A 13,138-nucleotide genomic window follows, 5' to 3' on the forward strand; every position below is an offset into this window, starting at 1 on the left:
TATTATATTCATTGCTGTAACACAATTGTTGTGCTACTGACTTAATCTCAATTAGACTTTCATTTGGTTAAATAAAATAAAATAAAATAAAAGGCAGACATTTAAGGGGTCAGCAGCAGTGAGTTAAAACAAAACAAAAAAGTGTTTGAAAGGAGCACTTCCTGATGCAAAAATCTTCCATAAATCATCCGGTGGCCAATCTTTCACATGAAGCGAGGAATGTTGTCGGACTACTTGCTATAGGGTGGGACAAAGAGACATGTTGAAACAATTGTCTCACTGCAGAGTCAGAGACATTTCCTCATTACACTAAATCATAGCAGTTATGGTTTCAAGCGTCTTGTCCTGTCTTGTGTGTGTGTTGTGTGTGATCGTCCTCCCGGCTGTATGGGGTGAGTTTCATTGTGGTGTTTTTTTCCCCCATGTTTAAGATCTTTAGGACTTTCTCAGTGATATGCTGACAGCTTTGACATTTTGCATCTAAATGTATGTTTAACCTACTACTTAAAAGAGACAACTGTAATTGTAGTTCAGCTATTAATGTTATCAGTTCACCCTCACTACCATGACCCTGTATTTTATATGTTACAGCTGATTACTGTAGCAGCTATTGGGACACGGATGGTCAATATCATGATGATCAGCAATGTTCTCAGTACTGCTGTGGAAACTGCAACCAAAAATACTGCTGCAATGAAAATAAATACAGGCTAACTCAAGGAAAACAAGATCGCTGTTCTGGAAGGTGTGCTTCACTCTCTATGATACAAAGATTGAGACACGTACAGGATGCAAGATAATATCAGCATTTTAAATAGTTTTAATCATTATAATTCCTTAAATTGCCTTTTCTGTGTCTTTTTACCCAGGCCTAGCTATGCTAAAAATCATATTCCCATGCTTCTCGGAAGCATCTTGGGGACTATTTTTCCCATCATCTTCTGTGTGAGTCTCATCGTCTGCTGTGTGGCTCCTTGCTGCTTGTGCTACAAGAAGTGTCGAAAAGGACAGAGGCCCCAAAGTAGGAGACATGTTTGGTTTCAGTTTACTTTGTGCAGGAAACTGCAGTCTTTTTTTATGTGCTGTATGTGCAAGCGATTACACATACAGTTAAAGGAAAAGCTCAGCCTTTTGAAAATATGCTTATTTGCTTTCCTGTCGAGAGTTAAATTTTGAAGATTAATACCACTCTTATAAGCTAAGCAGGAGCCCGCTAACTTAGCTTAGCACAAATACTGAAAACAAGGGGAAACAGCTAGCCTGGCTCTGTCCATATGAAACAAAATCGGCCCATCAGCACCTCTAAAGCTTATAAATTAACACATTGTATCTCATTAGTTTGGATTGTACAATAATACATTTCTGTTTTATGCTGCACCAGTAACTTCTTACAGTCTCTGCTGGTTGCCTGGCGACTGGCCACGAAATAGTCTGGCACATAACTGCCCAATTAAACAGCGATTTGTTGCTTTGACAGAGCCAACAAACTCTCATCAAGAAAGTGAACTCTGTTAAGTATATCTGCCAAAATGTTGAAACTTTCCTTTAAACAAAAAACCTTGTTTTTGGATCCACCTGTCTTTGGATAGAATTTGTTTCAGTCTGCAAACAAATCACAGTAGATTATTGGCAGCTTATTTTCAAACCAAACTCAATCTCTGACTTTACCTTCAGCTGTGGCCACCATAGTCAACTTACCCCAGCAGCCAACCTCTCCCTCCGGATATCAACCGTCCTACCCAGGCTACCAGCCTGTACCTGTCCAGCCTGGATATGTAGGCCCGCCCATCCCTACAGCACCACCACCCTCATACATGGAAGCCAGTAAGTTGTCTCATACCATTTATAAATGTTAGTATTCTGCTAAGCAGTTGCTGGTACATTTTAGGCTAATTCAACTGCCTCTGCCCCACTTTTGTTTTATATAGAACAATGGAATAACGTATGCTGCATGCTGGTGCTACCAAGTCTTGTTATCAAGCATATTGTTTTACATGCAAAACAATAAATGTGTTACTCTGATTTAACTATTCTACTAAACAGTGGCTGATACATTATACATTACATGAACTAATTCAACCTAGGAGGAATATACAGGTGTAACAGGCTTGGTTGATGTCAACCAGTTGTTCAAGCTAGTCCACCTGTCCAAAGAAGAGGATTCAGTTTGTTCTGTGATTTAGAATATATTTAAAGGGTTACGGTCTGATTTGCATTAACAAATCAGTGTTGTTAGCATTTACTGATAGCAACAATAATTCTTAAAGAAAAAGTCTGCTGATATCCAGTATTTTTTATTGTCAACACATATTGTGTATACCTAAAGCCTGATATATCTTAATCCTCTGTGCTGTAGAACCACAATGATGTCCAAAACCAATAAAGCTGTGAAGTTGGACAAGTTATTTCCCCCACATTTTTTCCATTGACAGTTTTACATGATTCAGAGTTTGAGCACTTCAGCAGCTCAGATTGTCATTAAACTCTCTTGATTAAGTGATCAGTGAATAAGATTAACAACTGCATTAGGAAATATCTGCATGATGGACGAAAGATTACAGTGTTTTCAGTTCACTTTTCATTTCGGGGTCAATTTTGGGTGAACTCAGCTACTGTGTTGCTACATTTTGTTTTGCGCCTCTTATCCATAGCAACAGTGACCAAAGCTCATAGGTATTGTAGTATTTAGACCAGTCCGGCATGCCAAATTGATTTCTTAGAGTGAATGAAAATAATCCCATGAAAAGAGTAATTATTAAAAACAAAATTATAAAAGAAAAAACCCAACAATGAATTCATCATATTAACAAGTATTGTCTGCTTGTTCCTGTGTCATTGTTTGCCAAAAATGATTAAAAACAATGAGCCATACCTTTGCATTTGGTGACATATTCCTTATCAACATGAACATGAGCGCTGTAGAGTTAATCTCACATACATCCTGCTGTTTCAAATACTCACTAGAGCACCAAATGTGTATTAATCCACATTTTAAAATAGTCCACAACAAATTCGCTATTTACCCCTGATATAGTAATGTTTGCTAAGAACTACAGTGCCCAGGTATTTTAGGAATGTATTCAAAATCAAAAGATAAACACCAGTATTATCTTTTCATGATTATTGTTACAGGCCAACATCTTGGTTAGAAAAAAATTTATAATTTAGAAAGCAACATAATTTTTCAGTAACAAACCAAATATTTGTTTTTGTCTTTTTAGCCGATCCTGCTTACCCTCCAGCATTCAGTCAAGGGCAGCTGATGTACCCCTACTCCAACCAGCTTTATGGACCGCCACCGAATATACATGAACTTGACCAGCTGCCTTACAACCCCTCTTATTGCCCAAACCCTTAAACCGAATACCTTGTAGTAGATGGTAGATAGTAAAATGTTTGGTGTTGATACACTGGAAACTTTTGCAGGATGTCAAATTCAAATCACAAACCTTGAGAAATCTACAGTTTCTATAGCAGTGTGTCTGGAATTTAAACTCAATGCTGCTGCTGCTTTTTATGGGTTAGCTTCAGTAATGACCATTCATTTAGCACTGTCCAATTTTAAAATATGTCCAATTTTAAATGAAAGTGTTGAATGTTAAAAATGTATGTATGGAGAAAATAGAAGTAACACACATCTCACATGATAAGAGAAATAATGATATGATGGACACGACAGTTAAGGTGTAACTTTTCTGTATCTGTTAAGAATTCTGATTCATTCACATCATCTCAACACATACTTTAATTGTTGTGCTCAGTCTTGGTTTATTCTTGAACAATTGAGGAGTTTTAGGGTTTCCGTCCACCTTGAAAGAGCCAGATTTGAAGATTTGAAGATTTGAAATTATGCTGACACATGTTTTGTTACTAAACTACCACTAGAGGTCGCCACCTTTGTTTTGTATAGAAAGGGAAATGGTAGAACACTGTATGCTTCATGCTGGTGCTACTGAGACTTGTTATCAAGCATATTGTTTTACATGGAAGACAATAAATGTGTGACTGTTTTGTCTCATTGTAATAAAGCAGAGATCAAAGATTTAAATAACAGATATTTTAATCTCTTGATGTACAGAATACATGGTTGGTTTTTCTGTTATTAGGGAGGATTGACGATGTGGATAAACCATATAATCTCTGTTACCTTTAATAGAACTGGAATTCCTCATAAACTACAGAGTACTTGAGTGAATGTATAGTACAACAGTACTGAAGTAAGCCACATGGGTCTGTTAACACTAACACTCAGTGTTGTATCACCTACAAGTGTAATTCTTTTGCTTTTTCAATCCAAGATAGTACATTTAGTCTGGTTCAGGGACACTAAACTTACTTTTCATCCTGTCATATATTCTGAGCCCAACTGAGCTTTGCTGGTAGTTTAAGAAACTGGTGCAGTGAACATAATATGATGTTGAAAATGCCTATGGTGATGGATGGTAACTTGTTTATGTTAATTTTGTAATGTTTTGTTTGTTTATGGAATAACTGTAGTATTACTTAGTTTCTTTGTTAACGCCCCTGAACCATTATGAACTTGATCAACATCTCCTTGACTCCCCTTGATTTGTGTCAGCTTCAAATACAGTTATATAATCTTATTCTTATTAAAGAGAAACCCATTTTTCTTCTGTTGACTCATCCACTGGGTGAGAATATACAGAGGTACAAACATTTTGACTATCATCAATCTGACGTCACATGTAAAGGGACACACCAGGTCGATTATCTGGAGTTTGTCTAATTTTTTATAACTCAAAATATTTGACAATGTTAGGTTTCATCAGACTGTGAGTCAGCAATATACCCTTTTCACTGCAGCCATTTTGACATGGAATAGTTGGGTAAACACAAGTGTTCTTGTTTGTATCAGAGCCTTTCCAGTGAGCCAACATGCACGATAGCAAAACCCTGACTATGTTTGACCCGAATTGAACAGAGTTTGTGTCATTGCTAATAACTGTTTACCCTACTATTTCATATCAAGATGGCTGCTGTGAAAAAGGTCCATTCAGAAAAGCTTCCAAACCCATCAAACAACATCAGCTGTCTCTCTTCCCCAGTGAAAGTAACAGAATTTGGCAACTCCGAAATGTAAAGTGTCACACCAAATGACTGCAGGTTTGAACTTGTTGTTGGTCTTTTTGCTCTCTCGAGTGAGGAGTTATTTGTTGCTGCATTATGGGCTTTTTTTATGTGATGATGATGATTGCATGAGGAGTTTTCCGAGCACAACACCCTTTGGAGTTTGTGTCACCTATTCTCAACACTAGGCCTTTTGTCCAACAATGCATCAAAGTAATGGAGAGATTTACTAGCCTGCTTTTCAGACCCTCTTACAATGAAATCAGTGATATAAAATCCATAATGTTGGAACTAAATGTTATTACCTACAGTGGGAAAAACCACTGTGCTCAGTTTAGCCTCTTCCTGTGGGATCATCTGCAGTTAAATAGTCAGAGTGGGTGTGCTTGCATTTAATCCCGTAATAACCAGCACCACTCCCTCTTATAGCATCCCGCACGATCCATGAATCAATACAGTAATAGTGCTGACTGCGGCTATCTCAGTCATTGAAGTGACGGGGGGCTATAAGAGGAAAAATGACCCTGCGTGTATGTACTGCTCCCTGCTTGCTGTCTAAAATAAGATCTCTCCTTGAAGTGTGGTTCAGACTGCTAATGAGCTCTTGTGTAGGGATGCCAGAGTCATGGAAGATGTGACAGATAATCTTTGCAGCCAGCCAACACTACTGTTCTCTTCCTCTCCATCCCTTTCTTCTTCTCTTTTCTGTTTCTTCCATCCGTCCCTCTGACTGTGCTTTGTTCTATTTGAAGACATTCTTGCCTGGCCTCCTGCCCGAGCTGCCATTACGATGTTTTCAGCATTTTCTCGACATCCCACACCATTCCTTTCTTTCTCCTTTTCTTCTGCTCTGTGGAATCCCTCTGGTATTTATTTCTCAAATCCGAGCTGCACATGGCGAACAGACAGGGGTCACACTATGTTATTGGATATCAGAAATCAACCTTGTGATCTGGTTTTCGTTAATCATTCAGGAGTGAGTGTGTGGGAGCAACTGCTGACAGAGGCACAAACTCTGGCAAATCTGGCAAAGATGCTCCTAAGAGATACAAACATGCTGAACTTTCCCACATTCTTGGAAACACAAACAGACTTGACAGCATTATTTATGTGTTGTTATTTTTAAATCTGTTCCATCACTAAGGATAAGTGATAAAAAGTTTCCAACATCATTCATATTTTGATATTTCTACACACTCAAGATATGTGTTTTTACAGTATTAACCATAACTAGCTGGATGGATTGCCATAAAATTTACAGACATTCGTTCACTCGTCAGGTAGTGCCATCATTAAGTCACATTTTTTTATTTGTCCAGAAAATACCTAAATTTCCATCAGCCTCAGATGTGTTTGTGTTTTGTGCTAATTAGCAAATGTTAGCATGCTGAACTGAGATGGTGAACATTGAAGCCACCTGCTTAACCTCAGCATGTTAGAATTGTCACTGTGCACATGCTGACTTTAGTATTTTGCTCAAATCATCAGAGATTTCGGTTATTTAGCTTACCCTCATTGATATAGATGGGGTGGACAAAATAATAGAAACATATTAATCTTACTGTGGTATTAATCTTCTTCTTTAATACCACATTGGGGCAGCAGGGGGCTGAGAGAGTTTTTTTTTGACACCAGAAGCAGGTTCATGTTGCCAGACAGTTCACACAAGAGGAATTCAGCCTCATCCCCTAGTAACCTGTATGTGTGTGTGTGTGTGTGTGTGTGTGTGTGTGTGTGTGTGTGTGTGTGTGTGTGTGTGTGTGTGTAAACATTGATGATGGTGCCCAGAGAGATGAATCTTAGGTAAGTTTGAATCCTCCTTAATGTGAAAAGTTTTGCCTCTTTGTCAACGCTCAAAACTAAATTCCCACACCAACCAAGTCCACCACATCCACTGGAGGCTCTTTGCAAGAAAACAAACCATCTGAATTTCAGGATATAATTAATAATTACAGTAACATATTTAATGCAGAGTTCAAGGTTTATGAAGACTTTCTGTATATATTCATTTTGCACTTTTAAATGCAAGAAAAGGTTCAACACCTGATTGGAAATATGAATATATATATATATATATATATATATATATATATATATATATAAAGTCCTTCCTCAATATCAAGAATTTCCTATTCTCGTGTCACTGGTGTGCAACTGTTGTGTGTGAGGTTTATTGTGTGGAACAGTTGAGGTGACACACTGACAGCTGCACACAGATTGACTCAAGAGAAACAGAAATCAGCTGGTTAAAACAACAGCTGTGGGTGAGAGGCCATTACTGAGGTAGGCATTGTGTTGTTTGTCTGAGCAACTTGTAGGAAAATCATTGGTGTAAAGCACTTATAATTCACGTAACAATTAATATGCTTCGTTGGAGTAATGCAATTTTCCTTTGTGAACATTGCTCTGTAGCGGCCTATACATTCCTCCCACTCTCTCTTTCCAGAAGAGCTAAAGGTCTGTAATAAAGTTTCCTGGGTCACTGTGCACATTTCGGCCCCTTTTGTCTCCCAGATTCATTCCAGATCGCTGCCACCAGAAGTCAGACATCAGGGCTTTCAAGCTCATGGTAAAAAAAACCCTTTAGACTTTTCATCTGTCTGTCTTTTTAAATCTCAAGATTGTACCTCAGTTTTTTCCCTTTTATGTTCCTTGGATCTACAAGCACCTGCACCAACGAGTAGCCACAGAAAAAGGCAGTTTGGACCGTGTGAACTCAACAGATAAAACAGTCTAATGTCTTTTCACCCTCTCTCTCTCTATTCAATAGCCTCCAAGTATCTTGACAACCTTGCCTGGTATTTTGGCAGCAGTCCCTTGAGTGTTGATGTCAGCTGAGAGAGGGGAGGCAGGGTGGTGGAGGGACTGAAAGGGAGAGAGGGGAGGGGGGAGGAGTGAGCGGGCTATTCAAGGCACTTGTCCTCTGTCTCCCTCAGAGCTTAGAGGAGGGGGGAGGCGCACATGCATTGAGAGAAACACACTTACACACACACACATATACTCGTAGCGGCCACATTTTCACAGCCTGCTCTTCAGACTGACAGCAGCAAACGGAGTTGAGAGCCAGCACGACAGAGCGAGGGAGGAAGAAGACTGGAAACAAGGGAGGCATCCACAGAGGAGAGGACAGGAGAGGAGACTACACAGGATTTGCCCCATTTTTTCTCTTTTAGCTCTCTGGGAGCCATAAAAGGAATCTGCCTTGTACTCTTCTTGAACTGAACTTGCTCTGCACCTTGCTATGGCAGCCCTGGTGGGACATGGGAACAGTGTCTCCCTCTCACCTTGTTCCTCTCATCCTTGGACTACCCTCCTCTGGGCTCTGTTGTCCCTTTCAAGCCAAGTGTGGGGTTTTAACCTGGATACTACTCACACACTGCATAAGTTGGGGGACCATGGGACCTTTTTTGGTTTCTCTCTAGCACTTCACCAACAGCTTACCCCAGAGCCTCAGAGCTGGTGAGTGGGTGAATGCAGCACTGAGCTCATGCCCTGTGTGTCCTGTGTGTTTTTGACTTGTTGTTGCATCTTACATATTCAGTTTCATTGTGTTTTATCTTGTATCTGCCCCTGCTCCTCGTGCAAAACGTTCCCTGTACCATGATCTTTCATTTTTAGGACATTTAAAAGCTGAAATTGTGAGTAAAAGCTGAGTTGTGTGGCTACAGTCAGCATTTCTGTGCTGCACCCGTCCTTGGATTTGCTAAATCATTGCACTGAAGTGAGTGCAGGAGTTTTAGCATGTACAGCATGAGCAGCCTGAACTCTGAGTTAATAGACGATGATTTACGGTAAGTGTAGAGTGGATGAGAGTAGGCTTGCTGAATCAGCTGCCAGGCAGTGATTTCTGAGGAAGGAGAAAAAGGTTTTTAAGTGATTTTTTTCCAAAGCAGTTTAGATCTGATGCTGACTTCAAACTAGGGGAGTGGACTAATATGTCCTATAGTGTGTAGGGCTGTGTGTATATGTGTTTATGGATGATTGTTCAACCATGTTTGTTCTCTGATCCGCTGTTTGCCAACAGCTGTTTTGATGTGTCTTTCAGTGTGACTGGAACACTCATGAGCCCCGTCCCCATCCTCCAGAATCCATGAATAAATTATACCAACAGTCTGCCTGTAAATCTTTGGAAATGCTTACTGCATGACTGTAAATAAGAGGCAGTCTTAATTTACCTCCTTTGAAACTTTGCGATTAATATTTCATCTGGTGATGTGCCAGAGAGTCACAGTTTTGTAACATATCCATAGGATCAGGTTTTTTTCATCAGAGCAGAGTTCTGTATTTTCCGCTACAAATTCAGGTGTCACAGTTAATGTCATCCAAACGTTTCTATACGGTTACAACTTCACTTTTTTGTTAAACATTCACTTTTAACTATAGCAACAGCAGTAAGACACAAACACAATGCACATAAATGTGATACATGATTATAACAAGTGGTATTCAGATCTTGTACTTGGTAGTAGCAGTACTACAATGTAAAAATACTCCATTACTCTTTACTAAAAGACCTGAATTTAAATTCCTACGAAATTAAAAGTACATTATGAACAAAACATATTTGCTGTGCAGAAGAAAATGGCCCCTGTGAGTGTCATACTGTACAATATTACTTATTATAGTATTGGATTGAGAATGCATTTTGTTAACTGTAACGTTTTGCATAATATTATATTCCCCTCTAAAATGTGTGGTAGAAGTATAAAGTTGAATAAAATGGAAGTACAGGTATCCCAAACATAAGTACTTTCCACCCCTAAGTACAGCAAATACAACATTTATGTAATGTGCATCACTTAAAATGAATTCAAACACTTTTTGTATAAGGGAATTCATTTATAACAGGTCCCTGTTTTGGAGCTCCATATTTAACTGTTGGCTCCTCAGTTTACCCGGGCTGGAGTCATCCTGTCGCCTGGTAAGACCGGGGGAATGACATCAGCACTTACAGACACATAGACAGTCAGAGCCAGGGTCATGTCACTGCTCTGAAACCTGCTCACTGTTCAGCAGCATTCCTGGAACTTATTTATTTATATATTTATAACAGACGATGAGCTCAAAGTATTGTATCGCTCACTACTGCGGCCAAACAAACTGCAACAGAGAGAAAATGCTAATGTAATAAATAGTCAATAAACTAACTTGATGTGCTGATGTGATGCACTAAATGGAAGACAGTGGGATGAATAATGCTGTTGCTGGTATTCTGTCATCAAACCCACTATAACTTTATGATGATTTCATCCCCGTCCCAACAGCAAGGCTACTGTATCTCCATATGACTCACAGGGCTGTAGTCATGATTTTAGAAATTCTGCGGTTATGAGTCTCTGAAATTAGATTTTTTTTAAAATCATTTTGTAAATTCAGTTAACTGTTCACTTGCATTGGTAAATATTTCCCAACTTTTATTTCAACTTTTCATGAGCTAATAAAAGTAGTTTGGTTGAAGTTTTGTGAAATTTTTCAGACAATCCAATGTCCTTTCAAATGGTATAGGTAACAGTAATGGTATAAATATATATATATATATTTCACAGCTGATACAGGAATCCTGAAACCTGCAATAACTGATTTAATTAGTAATTTAATTGAAAACAATCTATCAATATTTGCTTGGAAAAGCCCCCAAATTAAGATATTTCATTCAACTTGAGCCTATCACTTAGTCTAAAATGTGGCCATAGCAGATCATTACATTCAATTCTGTTTTTTAACACCCAAACTGGGGTGGCAGCTGCCATATAAGTCACCCCTCTAGATCCACCGCTGCCACTGAAACCCCACAGATTCTCAGGAGAAAATGCAGAGACTATGACCTCAGAGTCCTCAATGGCATTTCCCTGATGACTTGATGATGACTTCATCAGCACTGTGGACTACAGGAGTTCAAAGCATTTCTAGTTGATGTTATGGCTCTTTCAATAAGATGTATTATTCAGATAGCAACACAGCAATTATCTTTGCTGTCTGAATAATACATTTCCATTTAGCTTTATGATAGTGCCCTCTCTGTTATTGCAGCTCAAATTTGAGAGTTTACTTTCCAAGGTGCTCCCATTATCATCTCTGTTCTTCTGATGTACTTTTGTGAAACAATTTGCCTCAAACTTGTTGTAATTAGATGCTATTGACTCATTTTCTCTTTATATTATGAAGGTTTGGGTTACTGTCGCCTGTGGTCATACTGTGTTGCGCTCATTGTACGTTATACAACTGGATTGAATGGTGAAAATGATATTACGGCTTTGATCCTCTGTTCTGTGCTTACTCATGGCTGAATCATACAACCTATAATGTTAAAGTGTTAATAGAAATCAGCTTAGTCATACTGTCATAAGTGAGTTTCACCTTCTCTGGTTTTGGAGTTGCACAGTTTTTTGGAGGCTCTGGAAAAACTATTTTCCCTAAAGCATCTGAGGCATTTTCTTCAAAAGCAGGACCACACAATGTCGGGGAACAGACATTCAGCTTCAGATACAGCTGGCCGTTTTAGTGAATGAATGTCTTTTTTGTCCCGTTTTACAGTATCTCTTCAGTACAGATTATGGCTGCCCTTAAACCTACTGCCCCTTTTCAGTGAAGCAGCAAAGTCTGAGGCAAAGGTCAACCCATGTGACACAATGATCTCATGTTGACTGATGTGCTGTAGTGAGATCCCGTTCAGTGACATGTTGTAAAGTGGTCTCTTGTTGATAAGAGGCTCGATCTGGCTTCTGTAAACTTTCTGTATCTCTTAGTTGTTGTTGTCCTGAAGCAGAGCCCCCAAGCTGAACTTAAGGGACTTCTCCTGCAGCTACTGCTGCTGCTGCTGCTGATGCCAGACAGAGGATGAGATGAGAGGGTATTTGAGTCTGAGTTATGTGTTCGTCTGCTATTTATACTGCTATGAGAAGTGCTTCTGCTAATAGTTTACTGCCTGGTGAAGACAGGAAGCCCCCTGAGCTTAATCCCACTACTGCCAATCTTCCTGAATTCAGCTACTGCATGTTTATTTATTTATGTTTTTACAGCACATACTGTAATAGTACAATACACCAGAGTCTTTCATATCTTACAATATGAGACCTTTTTAGAATATTTAAAAGATACATAGGTTGTAATAGCAAATAGATAAATGCTTTGCAGGTGCACAATGGGGACTTACTACCAGTATTTACTTTGACTTTACATTTTCACTAGATTAGAGGTTATGCTTGATCACACTAATTCATAAGATTATCAACCACATCGTTAATCAAAAAAGTTACTAGTTGACAGTCTCTCCTGGAAGACACTCTGTTCTTCACATGAAAAGTGACACAAATAGTTGTTTGAAAAAACATAGAGACATAGAGAAGTTCAAACCCCGGCTCCTCTCTTAACTCTGCACAGCTGGCCAATCACTTTGTGAAGGAGTGTGAATGTTTGATTGTCGGTTTTGTAAAGTTAAAGATATGGTCGGACACTCAAACGCCTTTCCGTCAGAAAGATGTGTTGAGAAGGTATTTCTGAAGCTATTTGACCAACAAACAAGATGCATTGGGCAGAGAGGCTGTACTTAGGCACAATACTAACATCAGCATGCTATCATGCTCACAGTGATAATGCTCACAAGCTCATGTTCAGCTGGTAGCATGTTTACCATTTTCACCATCTTAAGTTAGTGCATTTGAATGCTAACTTTTGCTTATTAGCACTAAAATCAAAGTACAACTGCGGCTAAGGAGAATGTCTTTCGTTTCGTAGGTATTTGGTCATATTGGACAAAGCAATATTTGACCTGATAATGGTGCAAGATGAAAAGTCAAGGGATCACGAAAATAATTACAATTCATCCACCATGAATGTCAGTACATCATTTCATGGCAATCAGTCCAAAAGTTGTTAAGATATTTCTGTCTGGACCAAAATCCGACTGACAGACACTCATTGCCATTCCTAGAGCCACTGCCAACATGGCCAATGACAAGCCGGAATTTGTTGCGTCCACGTATGCCCATGCATCCACACCTTCATGCATTCACAGCCACACAACCTCACAAACATTTGACCTCCATGCCAA

The 13,138-nt window shown here is 39.1% G+C and overlaps 2 protein-coding genes across 5 annotated transcripts in view; both read left to right on the forward strand.

Moving 5' to 3' along the window:
* The first annotated feature begins 225 nt into the window (after positions 1-225).
* On the forward strand, positions 226-4,051 carry LOC127372250 (protein shisa-5). Its single transcript, XM_051415780.1, has 5 exons — positions 226-392; positions 592-745; positions 870-1,021; positions 1,675-1,824; positions 3,222-4,051. Exons 1-5 carry the CDS (start codon positions 326-328, stop codon positions 3,356-3,358), a joined length of 660 nt encoding a protein of 219 aa, XP_051271740.1. The 5' UTR covers positions 226-325; the 3' UTR covers positions 3,359-4,051.
* Positions 4,052-8,020: 3,969 nt separating this feature from the next.
* itga7 (integrin, alpha 7) overlaps positions 8,021-13,138 on the forward strand; it is a 34,451-nt gene continuing 29,333 nt past the window's right edge. For 2 of the 4 annotated variants that reach the window (XR_007886540.1, XM_051415496.1), the window contains exon 1: positions 8,021-8,547. Coding sequence is in view for 3 of the 4 variants with exons in the window: in XM_051415496.1 (XP_051271456.1) it covers positions 8,330-8,547 (218 nt within the window). In the remaining variant the exon portion in view is untranslated. The remainder of the gene's footprint in view (positions 8,548-13,138) is intronic. The other 2 variants (XM_051415494.1, XM_051415495.1) reach the window with 1 other exon arrangement.

Source organism: Dicentrarchus labrax, unplaced genomic scaffold (assembly GCF_905237075.1).
Source record: "Dicentrarchus labrax unplaced genomic scaffold, dlabrax2021, whole genome shotgun sequence".
Classification (NCBI taxonomy): Eukaryota; Metazoa; Chordata; class Actinopteri; family Moronidae; genus Dicentrarchus; species Dicentrarchus labrax.

Excerpts from the sequence above, each read along its gene's own strand:
- LOC127372250 (XM_051415780.1), top strand. The coding sequence starts at position 326 with ATGGTTTCAAGCGTCTTGTCCTGTCTTGTGTGTGTGTTGTGTGTGATC. Across the intron at positions 393-591 it reads CGTCCTCCCGGCTGTATGGG|CTGATTACTGTAGCAGCTAT; the intron begins GTGAGTTTCATT and ends TATATGTTACAG. Across the intron at positions 1,825-3,221 it reads ACCCTCATACATGGAAGCCA|CCGATCCTGCTTACCCTCCA; the intron begins GTAAGTTGTCTC and ends TTGTCTTTTTAG.